A 23,175-nucleotide genomic window follows, 5' to 3' on the forward strand; every position below is an offset into this window, starting at 1 on the left:
CTATCGCTGTGACCTCTGGGCGGGTTGCCTGTGAGGTGGTTTCCTGCAGGGTCTGTGATAAAACTCTTTTCTTTGCATCCGTGGAGGGTTTTCGGGGTGGGAAAGAGGTTTTCCCCAACACACACACGCACACACACACACGAGCTCCAAACTTATTTACTGCAACGGGCAGAGACCCCAGACAGACAAGATAGACTCACCACCAGCCCAAAGAACCAAGATCTCGATAATCTATGCGGTTGAAGCTCGGGTGATAAACCTTCCTTTATTTCCGTTACAAAAGAAAAACACGGTATGTCCTCAAGGGCAGGATGGATCCGGTCGAAGGTCCACCTGCATCCAGACTCAACGCCATGCGTGTGGACGCCCACAGAAACGGACTCTGCTGGAGAACGCGGTCCTGTCGTTGCCAAGTGGGTGTTTTCGCGTGTGAGGGCAGGCGCGGCGTGGCTCGTTCGCATCCGTAAAGCAGGCTTCCTTTCCTACCCGGGAGCGGAGTGGCTTGCTCGCGGGGCATGTGTGCTGCGTAACAAAAGGGCTCGCAAAGGGCTCACGACGGTAAATGTTGTCGGAACAGCACGCGGGCGACGTGCACGGAGGGAGACGACGTCAGGGAGCCCTGGCCAGCGTCCTTCGCGATGGATGGGAAACCATCAGCCGCAGGCACATGTGAGCTGGAAACAGGAAGCACTCGACAGACGGAGTCCTGTCCACCATGCGTGGGGGGAAAGCTGACACACGGAGTGCCCTGGCTGGGCGGTTAGGGTTCTCAGTGAGCCCCCCACCCCCGCCACACACGCTGGCATAGTTGGTGTTCCCTTGGTGGTTGTACTGAGTCCCTCAGATGCTATAATGTCAACGTAGGCCCCAATGTTGGGTTTTGAGTTTGCACCCCCTCATAACAGCATGTATGAGTTGTCAGTCATCACAAACGTGAAGCCCCCCAGAGAGACCACCTCGCCCCCTTGTGGGGGCTGGCACGCAACCAGGCTGGCGTCCCCGGAGGCCTCTTCCCCCTCCATTGGAGGGCACAACGGGCCGGTCGTCACGATGGGCATCTCGGCCTCGGCCTTCTGTAGCTGGACAACGAGGGTCTCTTCGGGGACACACTCCTGCTCTGTGGCCTCCGTCTTGGCCACGTGGGACACGTTCTGTGTATCCTTGATCCACTCCTGCGGGAATAATAAGACTGCATCTTGAGCGCGAGGAAATGCCTCGGGGCTGGTGCAAGGGTCCTGTGGCCGAGCATCCCAGGGCCCCGGGCAGCCTCCCTGGGGCGCACACGCAGAGCCCAGGGGAACACAAAACCCTCTCATTCGTGTTTGGCATCTTTGAACTCTGCCCACGGTGCTTTTAGACCCACCTCTCATCATCAGCCTCAGAGGCTGTTTCTAAACCCTGTGTGGCTCTTTTCACGTGTTAGGACAAGAAACAGGACTTTCGTGGTGGCGCTTCTGGAACTTGATTCTGTTTGCGGGTCTCGAGGGGTCTTGTCGTCAGGACGATTGCTCAGCGAGCGGGTCCAGGTGGGGCCCGGATGTTGTGATTCTAAACAGTTGTATCAACCTCTGTCCCAGGTCCGTCCCCTGTGTCAGCACAGAGCCCAACGGGGGGGGGGGGGGGGCCGGGGGGGGCCTGGCTGTCTCAGTCGGCAGAATGTGCCACACGGATCCCTGTGGGTTCAACTCCTGCATCAGGGTCTGTGCTGACGGCTCGGAGCCCGGAACCCGCTTCGGATTCTGGGTCTCCCTCTCTCTCTGCCCCTCCCCCGCTCACGCTGTGACTCTCTCTCGAAAACCAATCAACGGTGACCTTACAACTGCAGCACAGCCCTGCTCACCCCCCAAGCTCAAGTCCAAATAGCACAGCTTACTCAACCCGCCCTATTCGTCAATGCATCTTCTGCTCCCTTTCCCTCGCCTGCCAGCCACAGGCCCGCCCGCCCTTGTCCTCTGCCCTGTCACTTCTGCACGCTTGATCACGCTTGGCCAAAACACCGCGGGAGCCCGCGGGTCTCAGCACCTCTTTGGGGCTTACGCTTCTTTTCTGGGACGCCCCAGAGTCATGTGCACACGAAACAAACTTTGCTGCTCATCTGTCTTTTGTGAGTTTCACTGGCAGGTTCTGGACACAGAAACTAAGGGGTGGAGGACGAGGTTTCCCCTGTTGTGTTCTTCCTCCCTTGTATCTAAGGGGTTTGGAAATTCAGCTTCCTCCTCGAGGAGGTTGAAGTCCCACAGCCTCCATACAGAAGCTTGTTTGTGAAACAGGGTCTTTGCAGATGTGATGACAAGGAAGGATCTGACAAGAGCCCATCCGGGATCAGGGGGGCCCTAAGCCAATGGCAGGTGTCCTTGTAAGAGACACAAGGGGACACACAGACACAGAGGAGAGGCCCCGTGAAGCCGGAGGCAGAGATGGGAGGGACGCGGCCACGAGCCCAAGGACGCCTGGAGCCCCAGAAGCTGGAAGAGGAGGAGGGACCCTCCCCTGGAGACTCTGGAGGCAGCACAGCCCTGCCTGGATCTCAGTGGCCCTGCGCCTCCTAGACCTCAGCGGCCCTGTCCCCTCTGGATCTCGGGGGTCCTGCCTCCCCTGAAACTCAGGGGTCCTGCCCTGCCTGGATCTCAGCAGCCCCACCCTGCCTGGGTCTCAGCCTCTGGTCTGCAGAACTGGGAGACAGGAGGTGGTTTTTTTGTGTTGCTTGAAGCCTGTGCTTGGGGGCCGGGCCGGGCAAGTGCTCACTCATTGTGCTGCACAAGCCAAGCCACTGGTGTTGAGCTCCTGAGGGTGGGGGCTGCTCCCCTCCCCCCAATGCCCAGCAGCTCCCACTCATAGCCCCACCAGCCTCTCTCAAGTGAATGAAGTAAAGGCCGTAAACCGTTTTAAAAGCGGAAGTGTCTGGTTTGTTTTCAGAGGTAACATATTCACAGCGCCACTTCCTGGGGAGATCAGAGGGTCGATTGGGCTCGAAAATCCCGAGAGGGCACAGATCTCCGGGGCCGATTGGAGCAGAGGCCGCCCTCTGAGACCCTGACTGCACGTCGTGTGCGTGAGCAAGAGAAAAACAAGCACGCTGTGGGCTCTGGGTTCAGGAAAGGCTCGAGGGCGTCTGGGGAGGTCGCTCGCACGCAGCAGGGCTTGGAAACAGGGCAGGAGCCTGGAGACAAACGGGGGGAGGGCAGTTACCTGGAAGTTACCCCGGTGCAGTTCAAAGAGCCCAGGGAAGGTGAGCTTGGGATCGGGCACGCTGGGCATGAGGCACTTGTGAAGTCTGAAACGCACAAGCAGATCTGGTCAGGCGGGCGGGCGGCGTGGGACCCCAGGACCATGGTTTCCCTCAAGGCCTTGAACACACTGACTGGTGGAAACAGTCCTAAGAGGGGGGCCTGGTGGCAGTTAAGACCCAGGAGACACTGGGGGAGCCGCCTGCCCTTCCCCCACCTGCCTAAAGTCTGACGCAGCGCTTTCCCAGCTTGCGCGGAAATTTTCATTTGTAAAGGCGCCCCCCCACCCCCACTTTTCACCAGGAAGAGGACCAATTTTATCTGCAACAAATTTCCACACACACGACCTTTCTCGCCATGAGTTTGCTCTGTTCGTGTTCTAGTCTCCTTCCCACAATTTCTGCCCTAGAGCTCCGGGACGCCTTGTCCTCTGCCTACCCACTAGTGCACAAGCCCGTTGTTAAACTCGTGTCTGAGCTCCCCAGACAAACTGCTGCTCCGCGTGTTCATTTCCTCCCAGGGAATCCCGGGTGCACGGAAAATCATACCATCAGTACAGAAACATATGCCTTTTCTCCTGTTAACCTGCCTTTGGTCACTTTAATTCACAGGCCCTCAGACACTGAAATTAAGAGGTTGTAATGTGATATGATCCTAATCTAATATGACTGGTGGCTTTATAAAAAGAGAGACCGATTACAAGGATGGGTGTGCTCACAGACAGAAGGGACACAAGGAGAGGATGGGATTGACATGCTAAAGTGACAGACCGCGGGAGAAACCAACTGTGCCCACACCTGGATCTCAGACTCCCAGCCTCAGCCCTGCCTGGATCTCAGACCCCCAGCCTCCAGCCCTGCTTGGATCGAGCCTCCCAGGCTCAGACCTGCCTGGACCTCAACCTCCAAGCTTCAGCCCTGCCTGGATCTCAGATTCTAGGCCTCCAGCGCTGCCTGGACTGCACACTCCCAACCTCAGCTCGCTCAGTCTCCCAGCCTCAGCCCTGCCTGGATCTCAGACTCCCAGCCTCAGCCCCTCCTCGATCTCAGACTCCCAGCCTCAGCCCCTCCTGGATCTCAGACTCCCAACCTCGGCCCTGCCTGGGTCTCATACTCCTGGCCTCAGCCCTGCCTGGAACTCAGACCCCCTGACTCAGACCTGCCTGGATTTCAGACTCCCAGCCTCAGCCCTGCCTGGATCTCAGACTCCCAGCCTCAGCCCTGCCTGGATCTCAGCCTCCCAGCCTCCAGAACTGAGATGGGATAGATGTCTGTGGTGGGAGCCTCTCCTTGTTTGCTCCTTTGTTACAGGAACCCTAAGATACCAGTACAGTTGACTTTTTACTCCTCACTGCAAGTAGGGGCTCCCCTTGAAAATAGTGCCAAGTGTTAATGTGCTCCAGGAAGTGAGACCCTAACTTTCCCTCGGGGGTGATTCCAGGTCTGTATTTAAAACACCAAACAGGGACGCCTGGGTGGCTCCATCAGTTAAGCATCCAACTTCGGCTCACGTCATGATCTCACGGTTCATGAGTCCAACCCCTGCATCAGGCTCTGCACTGACAGTTCGGAGCCTGGAGCCTGCTTCAGATTCTGTGTCTCCCTCTCTCTCTGCCCCTCCCCCGCTCATGCTCTGTCTCTCTTTGTGTCTCAGCAATAAATAAATGTTAAAAAATGTATTAATAAATCAATAAAACCCCAAGCACGTCACTGGTAGACAAGTGTTTGGACATCAGCGACTCAAGCTGGGAAAACAGAAGTGATTGGGTGGAAAGGTCATGTGCCACCCACAAGAATTAGACGCAGCATCTCTGCCCCGTAGCACGTTCCGAGGGGACCCTCTGGAGTTGTGCCACCCACCCCCCAGCACCAGACCCGGCCTCAGTGCTCCGGGATCGTTCTATATCTTCCTCTACGTGTGACCCCCAGCTGTTGCTATGGAAACCTCATCCTAAGAAGCAAGGAAGGCACCCGCCCCCCCCCCACCCCCCGGGGCACCTGCACCTGTAAACGTCACAGTGGAACGTCTGGGCTCAGCTCTTGATTTCGGCTCCCGTCATGATCTCTTGGTCCTGGGATTGAGCCCCGTATCAGGCTCAGCGAGGAGTTCAGAGCCTGCTTTGCATTCTCTCTCTCTTTCTCTCTCTCTCTCTCCCCTCTCTCTGTCTCTCTCCCACCCGTGCTTGCTCTCCCTCAAATTAAATAAACAAACTTAAAAAAAAAACCAAAGGGTCATCCTTACCTCCGTACTTTCCATAAAGACAGAAGGAGAAGGGACACGGTCAGCAAGGCAATCATACCACAAATTAAGATAAATTTGGGGAAAAGCTTTTTCCCCTGGCATGAATCTGAAGCAAAACAGAGCGAGCACTGTGAGTGTTCAACACGATTGGTCAGGCTCCAACCCCCACCCTCTACTTTTCTGCCCTTATAAATGGCAGGGTCAGAAAATCTTGATTTCAGTGGAAAATATTCTGGAAAGGGAGATGGTGTCTCCGGACAGCCACTGTAGGAGTCAACACACTGCCCTCAAGTACCTGCATTGCCAAGGGGGGGCGGGGGGCATTGAGGATACTGAGGCTTACTTTTGGCTATCATTTGTCTGTCTATCCATTCAGCCATCCATCCATCCATCCATCCAACATATCTATGTATCTATGTATCTATCTATCATCTACCTATCTGTCTATCTATCCATCCATCCATCCATCCATTATATCTGTCTATCTATCTATCTATCTATCTATCCATCTATCTATCCATCCATCCATCCATCCATCATATGTATGTATCTATGTATCTATGTATCTATCTATCCATCCATCCATCCATCATATGTATGTATGTATGTATGTATCTATCTATCTATCATCTATCTATCTATCTATCTATCATCTATCCATCTACCCATCCATTCTATCTATTTATCTATCTATCTATCTATCTATCCATCCATCTATCCATTCGTCCATCCATCCATCCATCCATCATATCTATGTATCTATGTATCTATCTATCATCTATCTGTCTGTCCATCCATCCATCCATCCATTATATCTATCTATCTATCTATCTATCTATCCATCTATCTATCTATCCATCTATCTATCTATTCATCCATCCATCCATCCATCATATCTATGTATCTATGTATCTATGTATCTATGTATCTATCTATCACCCATCCACCCATCCATCCTTCCAACCATCATATTTATGTATGTATGTATCTATCTATCTATCTACTTATCAACTGTCTTTTATTTACCTATCAATGTCAATTTATCTATCATCTATTTATGTATATAGCTATAATCTATGCCTAGATCAATGAAACACTCATAAGTAGTACTTGTTATTATCGTTGCTGTTAATACAAATAAAAATGAAATTACCCAATGAAGTAGGGAGCCTAGAGAGAGAAACGAGAAGGGCCCTCACTTTCAAACTGAACTCTGAAGTAGGCAGTGAGGTCATTCGTGTTTTCAGGTGCCCCCATTCCACTCTCCCCAAAAGACAGGCTGCTGGCCCGTGCACTGCTGGGTAGCAAGCCTCACCTCTCAGCTCGCCCCTCTGCTGGTGTGTCACCTTGGACCAGTCACTTGGGTAAGTGTCAGAGCCGTAGCTGGACTCCAGTGTTTTGACTCTGGCCCGGAAGAAATAACATTTCTCAGAATCCAAGCCTTGCATCGTAACATTGCAGGTTTCACCCTCCTTCGACTGGAGAAAGAAAGCAAAGACAGTGATCACTGCCTTAGCCCAACTCTTTACCCTCGTGTGAGAGGCTCACATAAGACGCCTGCTTTTCAGCATTCATGTTGTTGTTGCAATTCCTCTGGCTGCCTAGCTACAAGCAACGGCAGAGACAAATGCAGCAACCATCTCCCCACTCCTCTCCAAGAAGAAACAATCCTTTGGAACACATACTCCCACAGATGCTTTTAAAGATTACTCAGTGAAAACTTATTCTTTGTAAAAACAAAACTAATTTTCTGTAAGAATCCAAAAGTGACTCATACTTACTTTGGAGACTTTAGAAAACATACACACACACAAACACTCAACCAAAAAACCGTAAAAACCTTTCATTCTACCTCCATGATATAATCACTTAACAGTCATTACACATCGCTTGTACCACTAAATGTCACTTTTTATCACTAAATATCACTTCTTGTCACTAAAAAGCCTTTGGTGGCTCTTACATATTTGATCATATAGATGTGCCATAATTTATTTGACTATCTTTCTATTGTGTGTCATATAGGTGGCCTCCAATGCTTTGTATTTATTTCAGACGTTTCAATAGACGTCTTTGTGAATAAAACGTCATCCCCATTTTCAATTCTTTCCTTATAATCGGTCTCTAAAAAGGGGCTCAATAGATGAGAATTGGGCAACTTATACACACTTCAAGTCTGTTAACGCTCAATATCGTTGATCAGGACACACTGTGTGTTACTAGCATGTTCTTCAGATAAACTCCAATACCCACCTATTACTGAGACATGTGTTTCTTTGATGAGTTTCATCAAATTTCATTTCAGTGGTTCCGTTCTACCAGACCAGCAGTAGGTCAGTTTTTCTCTTTTTTGATAGGTTCCCTGCAGCTTCTAGTATATACAACTGCCTTACGATGATCCTCTCATTACAGTGCATTCTCATTTTTATCCTTACTGTTGCATTTCTCTTCCCAAGTTGCCCTAGCTACGTGCTCCTTCTGTGCCCTCATCGCATGGGATTTAGTAGACACTCAGTAAGGATATCTTAAATGAATGTTGAAGGCAGCCCTTCCCATCCCCCCTAGGGATGGCAGACATCGAGTGTCCTGGGCTGAGATGTTCAGTAATACTCACCCTGCCTTCTCTCCCCCTACTCCCTGGATGGGGCCATGGGATTTGGTGCTTCTGGTCCACCTCACTATCCAAGTCTGCAGAGATCAGTGAACACAGGTGTACTTGCAGAAGTATGGAATCATTGACTCCTGAGAGTGGCCGGTAACTCAGAGTTCACGTTGCTTTTCTGTCCATTTTTTGCTGTCCTGTAGGAGAGCCACTTTTGTTGTCCTGTAGGAGAGCCCCTCCAATCCAACTTCAGACTTGGGGGCCTTCACTGATGGGCACCTCCCTGCACCTGGTTGCAGGTGATTCCATTTGCTGTCTGCAGATTTCTCCCATTGGCTCCCGTTCCCCTTTTGCGGAGAACTTAATCCCTTGTCTACACGGTAGCCATCTGATTATTGGAAGATGGCTGTGAGCCACTGGGTCATTCATAGTCACGTAATTTTAATTTATTCCATAGACTGTGCTCATATACTCAGAACCAGAAAGGGTTCCCATATGTTTACGAGGCATACAAACAGGGGTGGGTGGCGCCCAGGGTGTGACTGGGAGGGTGTGATGGTGATGAATTTTATTTGTGAATCGGGCCACATTTGGCATCCACTTTTTTAGTCATATGTCAGCCTAGGTGTTACTGTGTTTTTAGTCAGCCGACTTTAGATCACTCCATAAGGTGGGTGAGCCTCACTCAATCAGTTGAAAGCCTTGAGAGGACAGACTGGAGTTTCCCAGAGAAGAGGAAATTCGGTCTCAAGACCGTAATGGAAACCTGTCTGGGTTTCCAGCCTGCTGGCCTGAGACTCGCCTGACCCTATAATCCCAGAAGCACTTCCTTAAAATAAATGTCAACACACGTCTCTGAGTCTCTCCACGTCTCTCTCAGTTACCACTTGGGGATTCTCGCTCACACTCGCCCTGAGAAGATGCCACCCCCACTCACCTGCCACTCTGTGTCGAATATGCTCTTGTATTGGATTTCGTAGAGAAGACGCTTGTAGGGCAGGTCAGAACAGGTGACCGTCACAGCGTCTTCATGCCAGCGGAAACTCAATTGTTCCGGGGAGCTGGGTTTCACTGAGAAGGAGAGACGACAGAATGACCGCCACCTCTAGGAAGACAAAGATTCCACATCGCTAACATTATAGGGGTAAGTTTGCTTAGATTCACGTTTTTCTGCCTGCATGAATCCTTCCGTAAATACCTTATGGGATTGAGGGGTTATCTATCGCAGAGGTTTTAACCAGAGCGTCAAGGACCTGTGTGGGGGTCACGGAAGGAACTCTTCGAAATTGTGTGAAAAGTTCTTAAGTATCTGTTATGGGATCCAGAGTGTGCCCCTAAAAAAAGGATGTGTTAAAGTCCTAGCCCCCCCCCCCAATAACTCACAATACGACTGTGTTTCAACATGGAATCATTAGAGGTGTAATTATTAAAGATAAGACGGGGGTTAGTGGAGTAGGGTGGGTTCTGATCCTATATCATTGGTGTCCTCATAGGAGGACACAGACACACAGAGGGAGAAGGGCGTGTGAACACATATAGATGATATACCTCTGGGCCTGTGAATGTAGAAGGATAGATGGGGCTGATGTCTCTACAAACGAAGGGACACCAAGGGTTACCAGAAAGCCACCAGAAGCCAAGAGACAAGCATGGAACAGATTCTCCCCCACAGCCTCCAGAAGGAGCTAGCCTTGATTTCACACGCTGGGGTCTTTGTAAGTGTGGGAGGGTACATTGATCTGGTTTTGAGCCACTCGTTTTGTGGTCCTTGGTTACCGTCAGTCCAGCAAACCGAAATGAAGACTGAACATGGGAAACGTCACATGAGACTCCTTCCCAGTCAGCTTGTCCTGTACCAAAGGGACACTGGGGTGGGTTAAACGGCGTCCCCCAACAAGAACGTCCAAGTCCTAATCTCTGGCACCTGAGAATGTGGCTTTATTAGTAAATAAGGTCTTTGACGATTTCACCAAGGTAGGATGAGGTCATCGTGGATGAGGTCATCGTGGATGAGGGTGGCCCTGAATCCAATGGCCGGTGTCGTTGTATTAAGCTGCCCAGTTTCTGGTAATTTGTTATGGCCGCCCTTGGAAGCTGCTACAGAGCCCATGACTGATTTTATGCGTAAGGGGTCCATAGCCCTCGTCACGGGCTGAGATAGACTGTGACACTCCATCCATCAAAAAACAGAAAAAAAAAGGAAAAAAAAAAACCCACCGCTACCTTACAGAAATCTAGAGTAAAGGATAAACATTTTGGAAAGAGGGTTTCATCCTATTTGTACTGTTTTGTAACCCGAGATCGACGGCCCACCCTGGAGGCAGCTGATTAAAACCCATGGGGTGCTCTGGAGGGTGAGAGGGCGTTTCACTCTGTGTCTCTGCTGGGGGCCAGGGGGCCATGCCACATCTTGGGCTTGGGGTCTCACCTCACAGCCTCCACGGGGTCCCCCGGGGTCCCCTGCTCAGTGTGGACGCATCCCTGCCCGGTGTGTGTGACAAGACAGACTTTGTAGACGGCCAGTCTTTTCTCCGTTGGAGGAGGAGAGCAGCACTTTTTGGGTACTTACGGTACGCGCTTATCCACTCGCACTTTCGGAAAAGGATATCCGTTCCGTTCCCAAGGGAAAAGCACAGGATTTCGTCCTTTCTTGCCTCCAGGAGGCAGCCGGCAGTGTGGCCTTCGTGCACGATGTAGTTGCAGCATGGGCGACTGGCCTCAGCGCTACTCAGCCTGCAATTACAAAGCAGAACGCGTCAGCCGTAGACAGCCTGTGAAAATAGCACCTTGGCACATCGACGGCAAGTGGTGTTTATTCTTGACAAGGACGAGGACTCTTTCCTACAAGCACAGCAAGAACGATCGGAACAGAAAAGCGTCCCTTCTCTCGAAAGGTGAGGCCCCTTGAATGTCTCCTGGACTGGGCTGAACGCGGGCTTTGCAAAAACATGTCCGCGGACTAATCCCTGGAATCTGTGAATGGCATCGGATTGGGAAATACAGTCAGTGTCGACGTGATTAAAAGGTCTGGACGTAAGATCATCAGGCATGAGACTGTGTCCTACAGGGAATGGAGGAATCCATATAAGAAACACAAGGGAACGGACACAGACAGGGAGGAGAAGCCACATGAAGACACAGGCAGACATGGGAGGGACATTAACCAAGAGACACCTGAGGACTCGGAAGCTGGAAGAGGCAGGAAGGACACTCCCCTGGAGCCTCTGGAAGGACTATGACCATGACCCTCCTGGATCTCAGTGGTCCTGCCCCCCCCACCCCAATCTCAGTGGCCCTGTCACTCCTGGACCTCAGCAGCCCTGCCCACGCTGGATCTCAGACTTCTGGTCTCCAGATCTGGGAAAGCATGAATTTCTGCTGTTCTAAGCTGCACAATTTCCAATACTTTGTCACAACTGCCCCCAGAAAACTAATAAAACTACAGTTTAACTTGCATGGTAACCATGCCCTTGACTTGAGGACGTATTTGGGGAGGGACGTAGCAAGACTGAAGATGTGTCCGAGGTATCCTGCAATGTTAGGCCCAGGCAGTGGCCAGATCAACGACGCCCTTGATAACAAACCGATACTCAAGTGACTTAGCTGTGTGAGTGCCCAGGAATCCCAGCGCCTTTTTCTTCTTGAGTCTCATTTATCACCCCAATTCACCTTAAAACACAGCTCCTGCCGACACTTTCCCATTGATCTCTTATTGTTCCAAACTGTGAAGAATCAATCACACACCAGACACCTCCCCTTCACAGAATTGAGACTCAACTAATTGGAGAATCCTTTGCTCCCTCATCTATGCTCCTGTGTTGGAGTGAGTGACACACATAAGCCCGTGATAGGGACACACATTTTCAGAAGGTGGCTGTTGCTAAGCTCGTGTGAAAAATCCCACAAGGTTCACTTTTGCCATGGCTGCAACTCAAGGAAAGTTGTGTCTGTGTCAGTCAGAATCTAGGTGGTTTTGAGCGTGACTCAGTCATCACTTGGTTCCATGTCTCGGGGATCTTTGGTTGTAGTCCCGGTGAGGGCTCGAGGCTAGACCGGCCACAGACGTTCACACGTGCACGTTCTGACTCTTCCCACGTTCGCTATCTCTGCCTCCCAACTGTTGGCGTCTCAGAGGGAGACATATTTGAGCTCAGAGCATGGTTTCCCCGTCCTGAGAGCACTTACTTGTAGACGAAAGTCAGATTTGTCCCCGAGTATCGTCTCGGGCTCCATGTGACCTGCACAGTCTCAAAGTTAAAGTTGATAATCCGAACCTGCAGGACTGGTTCTGGGTGAAAAGAGACAAATAGGGTGTCTTTTGAGGCAATGCTGAAAACGGTTGGAGGTTTGTAAAAAGACAGCAGCACATCTGTCATAAGGATAGTAGAGTGCTTTAAAGGGACAGATGGAATCACGATTGTCTGAAACAAGCCAAGCACTAATTATAACGGTAAGAGCAGCAGGATAGATAAACGTTGCTCAGGATAGAAGCAAATGTCAGCAGCAAGGCTACAGCTACCCAGGGATGCCTGGGTGGCTCAGTCGGTTGAGCCTCCAACTTTGGTTCAGGTCATGATCTCACAGTTCATGGGTTCGAGCCCTTCATCAGGCTCTGTGCTGACAGCTCAGAGCCTGGAGCCTGCTTCAGATTCTGTGTCTCCCTCTCTCTCTCTTCCTCTCCGTCTCCCTCTCCCTCTCTCCCTCCCCTCTCTCTCTCTCTCAAAAATAAACATTAAAAAAAAAAGATTATAGCTACCTTTCTTGTGATGTTCACAAGAGATAATGGCCATTATTAGAGTGAACAGCACCTATGGAGTGTCAACCATGTGTCTGATGACATCATCTTTTGTAGTCACACGAAGGGCATTAGACACCAGCAAACTCACTGTCTCTCTTGGAACAGCACACATGACAAGTTGAGAAAAAGTTTACAGACAAGTGAGTCCTTTGGTCTTGGCTTTTAAAGTTACTTAAGCTTGTGCAGTTTTGATGCTCACAGATGTCTGGGTTAGTCATTGTGAAAGTGGTTAGTGGGTGTATTCTAGCATCGGGAAAATATGCACTGATCCTGAGGGTTACAACGGGCAACTTTCCAAATGTCAGAGAAGGGAGTAACAATTTGGGGAATAAGGAAGACTAGCATGAACTCAGTGGTGTTGGGTTGGGTTAAAGTGGATAGAGAATAGATAGATAGATAGATAGACAGACATGATGGATGGATGGATAGATAGATAGATAGATACATAGATACATAGATAGATAGATATGATGGATGGATAGATAGATAGATAGATAGATAGACAGATAGACACACATGATGGATGGATGGTTAGATAGATAGATAGATAGATAGGGGATACATATGTAGGTAGATAGATAATCGATGGTTGGATGGATGGATGGAAAGATGATTGATGGGTGGATAGATAGATAGATAGATATGATGGATAGATGATAGATAGATAGATAGATATGTTGGATAGATAGATAGATAGATAGATAGACAGACATGATGGATGGATGGTTAGATAGATTTGTCGGTAGATAGATAATCGATGATTGGATGGATGGATGGATGGATGGAAAGATGATTGATGGGTGGATAGACAGATAGATAGATAGATATAAAGATGGATGGATGGATGGATGGGTGGATCAAAGGACACATTTCTAGCACCCAGCAGGTTGTGACTGAGAGGAAGGTGAACAGACACATGTCCACAAATGCTGAGAAAGAGAGTCTGGAAGTCCCCAGGTCAGGGACTCCCACTCCACATTCAGTTCTGGGTTCAGCCCCCATCCCCACCCCTCAAGCAGGAGGCAAATACATGTCCTGGTGCTATCGCTGTGTGCTCAGCTCTGACATCTCTGGGCTGGATAGTTTGGCCTGATGAACACTCATGGAGTCACATCCCACCTCATGGTCCAGAATTAAACATTCTCTCTCACTGTGGTCCCACAGCAACCCAAATCCAATCTTGTGTTTCACTAATGTGTCCCTCAGGAGCTCCTACCAATATTCTCACACAATGGCCCAATGACTGTCTACACTGTGGAAATGAACAAAGACCACCCGAACGAGAACAAGCAGAAGAGGTTTGTTGAAAGCTTGCTGTACCATGTGATTGGCTGGAGGAGCATATGTGGCTTTCTCTGACTGGTTCTGAGTTGGAAGCGTGGATGCAATTTAGGGAAGTCGTCAGATATTGACTCGAGGGGCTGGTTTCCTGGACGGGTTGTCCAGGTTGTGTATCAGAGCTCTGTTTTCATAGATCATTTGGCCATTGGCCATCTGCGTAGTCTGTCTTTCAATGTCCTGCATGTTGGCAATCTGGCTTCCATTAATCAACACAGCTATTCTACTTATTCTAGTTTTCTTTTTCCAATCTGGTTGATGACATCACATCACCCACTGTGCCCAGCCCTGTGCTCAACACGTGGAAAAAGCTTCAGGAAAGACATGCTGAATTGATAAGCAAAGGCATGTAAACAAGTTGGACTCTCTGTGAAAACTCCCGTCATGGGACTCTGGGTCTATCACAGCCTCTGAAAATCAAAGGCAGAATGAGGGGTATGAATTTTCCTTGAGTTTTTAAGGAAGTCTTTCTAATGCTCACAGTGTGCAGAATACTTCTGTTCTGTGCTGGCCATTGTTCCTGATGTAACTGATCACACTACATACAGGTGATCTTGACCTTCATGCATCGGTTCCAGAAATAGAGAGAGAGAGAGGTTGAGAAGGACGTTCTGGCTTCTGGAAACCCCTGATCTTCCAAAGGGGAACGAGTGTCCATTTCTTATGGTGAACACCTTCAGGTTCTGAAAGGGAGGGAACTTGACCGCTCAGTCCTCAGCAAACATTCGGTTAGATTTTTTGACCTCCGTCTGTGGGAAATGTCTGATTGATAAAGCCAGACAGCTCAATCCACCAGCAGGAAAGCAGAAGTGATCTTGTGGTTTCATCTGATGAGTTGGCTGCAGGGACAGGAGGCAGCTTCCTCGATTCGAGGAGGAGAAACAGGGACGTCAGTTGGGCATCTGACTTTGGCTCAGGTCATGATCTCACAGTTCACAGGTTTGAGCCCCACGTCGGACTCTGTGCTGGCAGCTCGGAGCCTGCAACCTGCTTCCCCCTCTCTCTCTGAGCCTCTCCTCCCCATCTCTCTCAAAAATAAATAAACATTAAAAAAATTTAAAAAGTAAAAAAAATAATAATAATAAAGGAGAAAGAAAAGGTAGTCCCTGTGTCCCTGTTGCTTCCTTCCAAGGATGGACTGAGGCATTCCTGCCAAGCGTACGTGAGGGACATGTCTGGGGTCCTCAACACGGGGGTGTGGGCAAGACATCTCTGAGAAAGAGACGGAATCCATGGGAGACTCCCCGCTGACCGTACAAAATGTTCTCGTGCAGCACAGTGCTGCTGTTGACGCAGTGGGACCTGAGATTAGCAAGCCATTTGTAAGGGCTCGGGTGCGGTTTGCAAAGTACAAAGGAAACCTTTGCTTGGGCATGTGGTCCTCACCCCTGCCCTGTGCCTTGTAAGGGCAAATCTAAATTTAAAAATAAAAGACCTCATTGTTCCTGTTAAAAACCAACGGGGCGTCTGGCTGGCTCAGGCAGTGGAGCGTGAGATTCTCGATCTTGGGGTTGGGATTCACGTTGGCTCTTGAGAGTACTTTAAAGGCGTCTTCCAATTATTAAAACATAATTTAAAATCTAAAATAAAATAAAATAAACTATCTTTTCTCCATAAAATGAAATGAAATGAAATAAAATAAAATAAAATAAACTATCTTTTCTCCATTGGATGAAGCCAGTTAGCTCAACACAGATGGTCACATCCATGAATTTAGGGAGAACTTTGTATGACAAACAGTACTGACGAGGCTCCTAATGGGGAACTAGTGATCGCTTGTCCCCGGAATACGTGTGTAATGGGTTCTGCCCACCAGCTCTATAAAAGGGTCTCCATCTTCGCAAATCTCTTTAACGGATTGCATGGGAGTCAGACGGCGTTGAGGCTGAATGTTTATTTTAACATATGATGGTTCTTTTCCTTTGTGGAGGAGACTTCTGGACGGGCAGCCATTTTGCCTCTGATTAAATTTTCCACCAGACAGGGTGAGGAGAACCCACACGTCTGTAGGAATTACCCACCCTCCTGGGCCACGGTCCGTCTGTTATTTCCACGGAACGATGCCACCTGAGTCTTGTGGTCTGAGGGGTGCCATCTTTGAACATCAGTGGCTCAGCCACAAGGAACTTTTTGGAGAAGGTGCTTTACCCCACTGTTGGTCACAAAACGTGTGGATTTTACTAGATGTGATGAATTTATTGGGTTCTGTCAAGAGGCAAAGATATAAAACTGTAGAACCTGTAGGACAGACAGCCCTAGTGACACAAGCTGTCTGTCCAGAGGGTGGGGGGGGTGGTGAGGGAGAGAGAGACAAAAAGGTCTTTGGGGCACTGATTTCCAGACTTCATCAATAGTTCATGAGAATCCACACTTCCGTGGAGACCCCCTCATGCACAAGATGGTGGGGCCAGGAGATGGGGCGGGGGCGCAAGGCCATGTTTCATGGGGACTGAGTTTTAGTTTGGGAAGCTGAGAACATTCTAGAAATGGATGGTAGGGATGATTGCACAAAAATGTGAATGTACTTAATACAGTGCTTAACATGGAAATTTTTACATATAGTCTACCATAATTGTTTAATTTTTTTTAATGTTTGTTTATTCCTGAGAGAGAGAGAGAGAGAGAGAGAGAGAGAGAGACCGTGAGTGGGGGAGGGGCAGGGTCAGAGGCAGACACAGAATCGGAAGCAGGCTCCAGGCTCCAAGCTGTCAGCACAGAGCCCAACACGGGGCTCGAACTCACGGACCACGAGATCATGACCTGAGCTGAAGTCGGACGCTCAACCCATGAGCCCCCCAGGAGCCTCAGTTTACCATAACTGTTTAAAACAGAATAAGCAACTTAATTTTCTAAAAATTGTATCTGACCACATAATTTTATGATACCTCATGACCTGGTCTTGGGAGCAACCTAAGAAAGGGTTGAAAAGGGGGCACCTGGGTGGCTCAGTCGGTGAAGCATCCAACTCTTGATTTGCAGGGCAGGTCATCGGTTGACCTGATGGTTCATGACACGGAGCCCCCCCAGGTCGGGCTCTGTGCTGATGGCCTGGGGCCTGCTGGGGATTCTCTCTCTTCCTCTCTGTCTCCTCCTTCCCATACTCTCTCTCTCTCTCTCTCTCAAAATAAATAAACATTTTTAAAAGCCTATTCTATTAAAAAGAAAAAAAAGACAGAAATGGTTGCAATGAATTCTTCTGATTCTGATCATGTTTTCTATACAGACAGAAAAGGTGATTAACGGATCACGAGAATTTGCTGCAACGAGGGACTCTGCCCCCAAAGAGCCCTGGGTATTTCTGGAATGAGTACACAAGGTCCCATCAGAGCAGTGGGTCATGGGGCCAGTGGGCGGGGGGTGGGGGGACCACGGCGTCACAAGGTAGGCAATGTCACTTAGAATGCTTGCTCACTTCCCATTCCCGGGGGCCCTCGGGTTTCCAGTAACGAGACCACTGCCAACCCAACACCCACGGCGTCGGTCGAGTAGGAAAGTGTCTGAATCTACTCCTGAAACGAATACGACACTATTCGTTGACTACCTTGAGTTTAAGTGACAAAAAGAACCAAGATTTTTTTTTAAGCTGGGGGGTGCCCGGGGGGGTTCAGTGGACTAAGTGTCTGACTTTGGCTCAGATCATGACTTCAGGGTTCATGGGTTTGAGCCCCACGTCCAGCTCCCTGCTGTCAGTGGGCATCCGCCTCTCTGTCCCTCTCTCTCTCTGCCCCCTGGCTTTCTGAGTCCCCGTAGATTCACGACGGGACACCCTGGGTTCCCGGTACTTAGTTTCGAAGGCTTTCCCAGCTGCAGTGACTCGGGGGGAAGGCCGGTCCCTTGTAAGAAGGGCGAGCAAACCACAGATGCCTTTCAGCAAGAAAACCAGTGTCAGTGTTTTCTGAGAAGTTACTAGAAAGGCTTTCAGTGCGTTCAGCTTGACCCTGAGCCATCAGTGGGTCTGTCTGTCCACCTCTGTCCAGTAAAGACGCTTAGAGGCACCTGCTGATGGATGTGCTTCAAGCGGGTCAGAATCCACAACTGGTCTAAACCCAGGGTGTCTGGGGGGCTCCGTCGGTTAAGCATCCGACTCTTGATTTGGGCTCGGGTCCTGATCTCACGGTTCGTGGGTTCGAGCCCCGCATCGAGGTCTGTGCTGATGGCTCAGAGCCTGGAACCCGCTTCGGATTCCGAGTCTCCCTCTCTCTCTGCCCCTCCCCCACTTGCACTCCGTCTCTGACTGCACACAGTCTGGGAATCACCAGCGCCAGCCCGGGGACCCCCCCATCCAGGCTCCCTCGGACCCCTTCCTGGGCCGGCTGGAAACCCCGTGTGTCATCACCAGACCATAGCAAACATGTGCCCACGGGCCCTTGCAAACCAGGCACGTAAGCAGGCAGTGTGACAGTTCAGAACCGAAAAGTCCCTGATGTGCCCTCGGGGGCTCCCATCTCCACCACCCGCCAGGCTAGAAAATCAAGTCCAACCTGTTCGGGAAGGAAGCACACCTGCCCCCAGGCTCTCTGCCCTCTCTCCCTGGCCCCTTCTAGCAAAGCTTGTAACATATGAGCATGGACAGGGAAAGAAGGTTCTGGAAACTAGCAGGCACGGGTTCAGACAACACACACCTGTGACGGCCTGACACGGCGGGGACACCCTCATGTTCGTCCGAGGATCTCTGGTGACTTGCTCTCGTCACGAGCAGATACATGTCAATTGAAAGCAAACCCTTGGATCTCTTGCAAGGAAGGCGGCAAGAACTGTGAAACCACCCAGAATCTCGGTGGGGCACCCAGGGGCTCATTTATTTATTTATTTTTCCATTCACGCCTGATCCATTCAAGCACCATCACTAGTGAGCCCTCTGTGGGGCGCCCGGGGGGCTTATGCATCAGCTCTGGATTTCAGCTCAGGTCATGATCTCGGGGTTTGTGAGTTTGAGCCCTGACTCGGGCTCTGTGCTGACAGTGTGGAGCCTGCTTGGGATTCTCTCTCTCTGACTGTGCCCCTCCCCTGCTCATTTTCTCTCTCTCTCTCTCTCTATCCCTCTTTCTGCCCCTCCCCTGCTCTCTTGCTCTCTCTCTCTCAAAATAAATAAATAAACATGAAAAAACAACAGTGTCCCTTCACATCAGAGAAACTCAGGTTTTCAGAGACTCAGAGAACTGTCCAAGCTCCTTGTTACTTTTACAAACAAAAAACAAACAAAAAGACACTGTAGTTGCAAAAGAGAAAAAAAAAAGATAAGAAAGAAAGAGAAAGAGAGAGAAGGAAGGAAGGAAGAGAAAGAAAGAAAGAAAGAAAGAAAGAAAGAAGTGAAGGAAGGTAAAAGAAAGAAAGAAAGAAAGAGAGAGAGAAGGAAGGAAGAGAAGGAAAGAAAGAAAGAAAGATGAAGAAAAGGAAGGAAGGAGTGAAGGAAGGTAAGAGAAAGAAAGAAAGAAAGAAAGAGAAAAAAGGAAGGAAAGGAGAGAAAGAAAGAAAGAAAGATGGAGAAAGAAAGAAGGAAAGAAAGAAAGAAAGAAAGAAAGACAAAAAAGTAAGGAAAGGAGAGAAAGAAAGAAAGAAAGATGGAGAGAGAAAGAAAGAAGGAAAGAAAGAAAGAAAGAGAAAGAGAGAGAGAGAAGGAAGGAAGGAGGGAAAAGAGAAAGAAAGAAAGAAAGAAAGAAAGAAAGAAAGAGGGAGAGAGAAAGAAGCAAAGAAAGAAAGAGAGAGAAGAAAGAAACAAGAAAAGGAAGGAAGGAGTGAAGTAAGGAAGGAAAGAAAGGAAGAAAGAAAGATGGAGAAAGAAAGAAGGAAAGAAAGAAAGAAAGAAGCAAGAAACAAGAAAAGGAAGGAAGGAATGAAGGAAAGAAAGAAAGAAAGAAAGAAAGAAAGAAAGAAAGAAAGAGAAAGAAGGAAAGAAAGAAAAGAAGGAAGGAAGGGAAAGGGCAGGGAAGGGTACGTTCAACTCAAGGACACTCTGTGTGCACATGTCACCGCATCTGCACGGCGGCTCACCCTGTCCCGCGTCCCCCGAAGCCGTCGCACATCCCAGCAGAAACAGGGCGGCCGCTGCACAGGGCAGGAAGACTGTCCTCATGGTGGGACAGAGAGGAGGCAGTAAGCAGGATCTGTGCCCTGACGCCTAAGGCACAGAGGTCACCCTGTTTTTAAAGAGTGGAACAGAAACAAGGAAATGACAACGGGAAGCAGGGTGGATCTTAAAAAGATGACTCTTGAGAAAAAAAAAAAAAAACCAACATCACGACCAAAAAGAGACATCAGTCTTGCATCCACACTGACGAGCTGGGCTCCAAGCCTTCCCGGCTGGTCAGGACCATCCTGAGCGGATTGGGCTCCTGCAGCCACTTTGTGCTCAGGGGTGCTGGACAGCAGGCTTCAAGGTCACCCAGAGGCACAGACATTTGGTGCCCCCTCCCCGTCTGTCTCCAGCTGCGTGGGCGAGAGCCTGGCATCCCTACGGTCACACTCTGGGGACTTTCAGAATTCGAATGACGGATCTTTTTTTTTTTTTTTTTTTTTTTGGTCTCAGGGTTATGAGTTCAAGCCCCCCACTGGGGATCGAGATGACCTTCAAAAATGTTTTTCTTCAATTCTACTACTAATAACAGTGATTTCTGTATTTGCAAAAACAGCCCGTTACCAAGCATTTTCACAGACACTCACAGAATTTGTGACCAGAACGACATAGGCAAAAACAAAACAAAATAAAGCAGGAATAAGTTTTTTCTAGAGTTAAAAACTGTGTGTTTAGGGGCGCCCGGGTGGCTCAGTCGGTTGAGCATCTGACTCTCGGTTTCAGCTCAGGTCACGAGTTCACAGTTTGTGAGTTTGAGCCTTGCATCAGGCTCTGTACTGACAGCCTGGAACCTGCTTGGGATTCTCTCTCTCTCTCTCTCTCAAAAATAAACTTTTGAAAAAACCTGTGTTTCTGAGAAGCTAACAGTGAGCTGTCTTCCAATCACGTGTTAAGTGCAGGGTGACTCAAGTCCTCCTGGCCCGAGACCAGGGATCTGTCTACCCAGAACATTCTGCGCATCCTAAGTCCAACACTGGTCACCCTGGGCTAACATCAAGATGTTGGCAGGCTGGCATTCCCACTGGGATTTCTAGGGGAGAGGCTGATTTCTTGCCCTGCCACCTGCTAGAAGCTCCCTGGATTCCTTGACTCTTAGTCACTCCTACCTCCCTCCAACCTCTGCCGCCATGGGCACAACTCCTTCTCTGACTCTCACCTTTCTGCCTCCCTCGTATAAATAAGGACCCAGTGCCCAAGTGGATAATCCAGATTAATTGTCCCCATCTGCATATCTGCAAAATCACGTCTGCAAAAGCACTTTTGTCATGTAAGGTAACATATTCATAGATTCCAGGGATTAGGAGGTAGGTATCATAGTGTCATAGCTGATAGATAGATAGATAGATAGATAGATAGATAGATGATAGATAGATACATAGATAGATACATAGATAGATACATAGATACATAGATATGATGGATAGATAGATAGATAGATAGATAGATAGATAGATATGATGTATGGGCAGGTGGATGGATGGATGGATGGATGGATGGATGGAAAGATGGATGGATGGATGATAGATAGATAGATAGATAGACACAATGGTTGGATGGATGGATGGATGGATGGATAGATAGATAGATGATAGATAGATAGATAGATAGATAGATACAATGGATGGATTGGATGGATGCATGGATGGGTGGATGGATAGATGATAGATACATAGATATGATGGATGGATAGATAGATAGATAGATAGATAGATACAATGGATGGATTGGATGGATGCATGGATGGGTGGATGGATAGATGATAGATACATAGATATGATGGATGGATAGATAGATAGATAGATAGATAGATAGATAGATAGAATGGATGGATTGGATGGATGCATGGATGGGTGGATGGATAGACATAAATAGATGGACAATCTCATGCTAAGGACAGGCTTCTCCACCTTGTCACTGAGGACATGTGGGGATGGACCACTCTATGTTGTGGGGCGTCCTTTGTACTGTAGGGTGTTGAGTAGGGCCCTGATCTCTACCCACCAGGTGCTAACAGCAGCCTCACCAAGTCATGACACCCAAACGTCTCCAGACATCACCAAATGTCCCCATGGGGGGGTGTCATCCCCTTAACTCTCCTCACCCCACCATCCTCCCTGCTGTCCTAGAGAACCTGGAGTTTGTAGCTCTTTTCTGGGGGGGGGGGCTTGTCCTGCGGAAAGTTCACCTCAGGATGTTTACATACACAAGGGAGAAATGCTGGTGGACAACCCAGAAAGAAATGGCAGGAGAGGCCAACGTGAGAAGATGGTCAGGTGTTGCTCTGGCTCTCCTGTGACTTAGGAATGGTGATTTGGTGAGATTCGAATTTTATGGAAAGAGACACATGTGTCGTTTCCCCCCAAAATGGACTATCACAGCTAATCAGGTCAACCACGTGAAAAAGAGTGTCCGTTGGGAGGGCCGAAGAAGCCCGAGGAGAAATTTGGAATACACGATGTTCTCCCACACCTCCTTGTAAGCCACTAGAGAGGGTCCCACATGTTTTACTGCTGGAAACACTGAAACTCATGGCTCCAAGAAGGCTGACCAGTGGGAAAAGCATTTCAGTAGACCCAGGCCATCTTTCTGATATTCTCTGGCCCTCCCCCCTTTCACGGGGGAAGAAAATAATTGGGGGAAATCAGGAGAAAATGAGCAGCCAACGCTCCCGTCCCTTTTGGACGTAGCTCTGAAGGCTATCACCATCTGTCGTGGAGATGAGACATAAGCATGCCTCCTACCTCCTTTCTTCATCATCTCCACTCAAAACCACAAACCGATATTGTGTTGTTCGTATTTCACAATGCCAGACATGGGCGATGAATCACCAACCAAGAAAAAAAAAGGACGGGGTTGTAGAACATGAGTTCGAATGTCACTAAAAATGTTATCGCTT

The 23,175-nt window shown here is 49.0% G+C and overlaps 1 protein-coding gene across 1 annotated transcript; it reads right to left on the bottom strand.

The window, feature by feature from the left end:
- Nucleotides 1–234: 234 nt before the first annotated feature.
- On the bottom strand, nt 235–20,335 carry CRLF2 (cytokine receptor like factor 2). The gene is made up of 8 exons (XM_053201999.1): nt 20,198–20,335; nt 12,256–12,358; nt 10,640–10,803; nt 9,008–9,141; nt 6,784–6,946; nt 5,469–5,574; nt 3,190–3,274; nt 235–1,172 (listed from the first exon to the last, which is right to left on the bottom strand). Exons 1-8 carry the CDS (start codon nt 20,277–20,279, stop codon nt 897–899), a joined length of 1,113 nt encoding a protein of 370 aa, XP_053057974.1. The 5' UTR covers nt 20,280–20,335; the 3' UTR covers nt 235–896.
- Nucleotides 20,336–23,175: the final 2,840 nt, after the last annotated feature.

The sequence above is a fragment of the Acinonyx jubatus genome, chromosome X, assembly GCF_027475565.1.
Source record: "Acinonyx jubatus isolate Ajub_Pintada_27869175 chromosome X, VMU_Ajub_asm_v1.0, whole genome shotgun sequence".
NCBI lineage: Eukaryota > Metazoa > Chordata > Mammalia > Carnivora > Felidae > Acinonyx > Acinonyx jubatus.

Coding starts and splice junctions, on each gene's coding strand:
- CRLF2 (XM_053201999.1), bottom strand. CDS start 20,279: ATGAGGACAGTCTTCCTGCCCTGTGCAGCGGCCGCCCTGTTTCTGCTG. Junction 10,804..12,255: donor AATCTGACTTTCGTCTACAA/GTAAGTGCTCTC, acceptor TTGTAATTGCAG/GCTGAGTAGCGCTGAGGCCA. Junction 5,575..6,783: donor GCAGAGGGGCGAGCTGAGAG/GTGAGGCTTGCT, acceptor GTTTTGCTTCAG/ATTCATGCCAGGGGAAAAAG.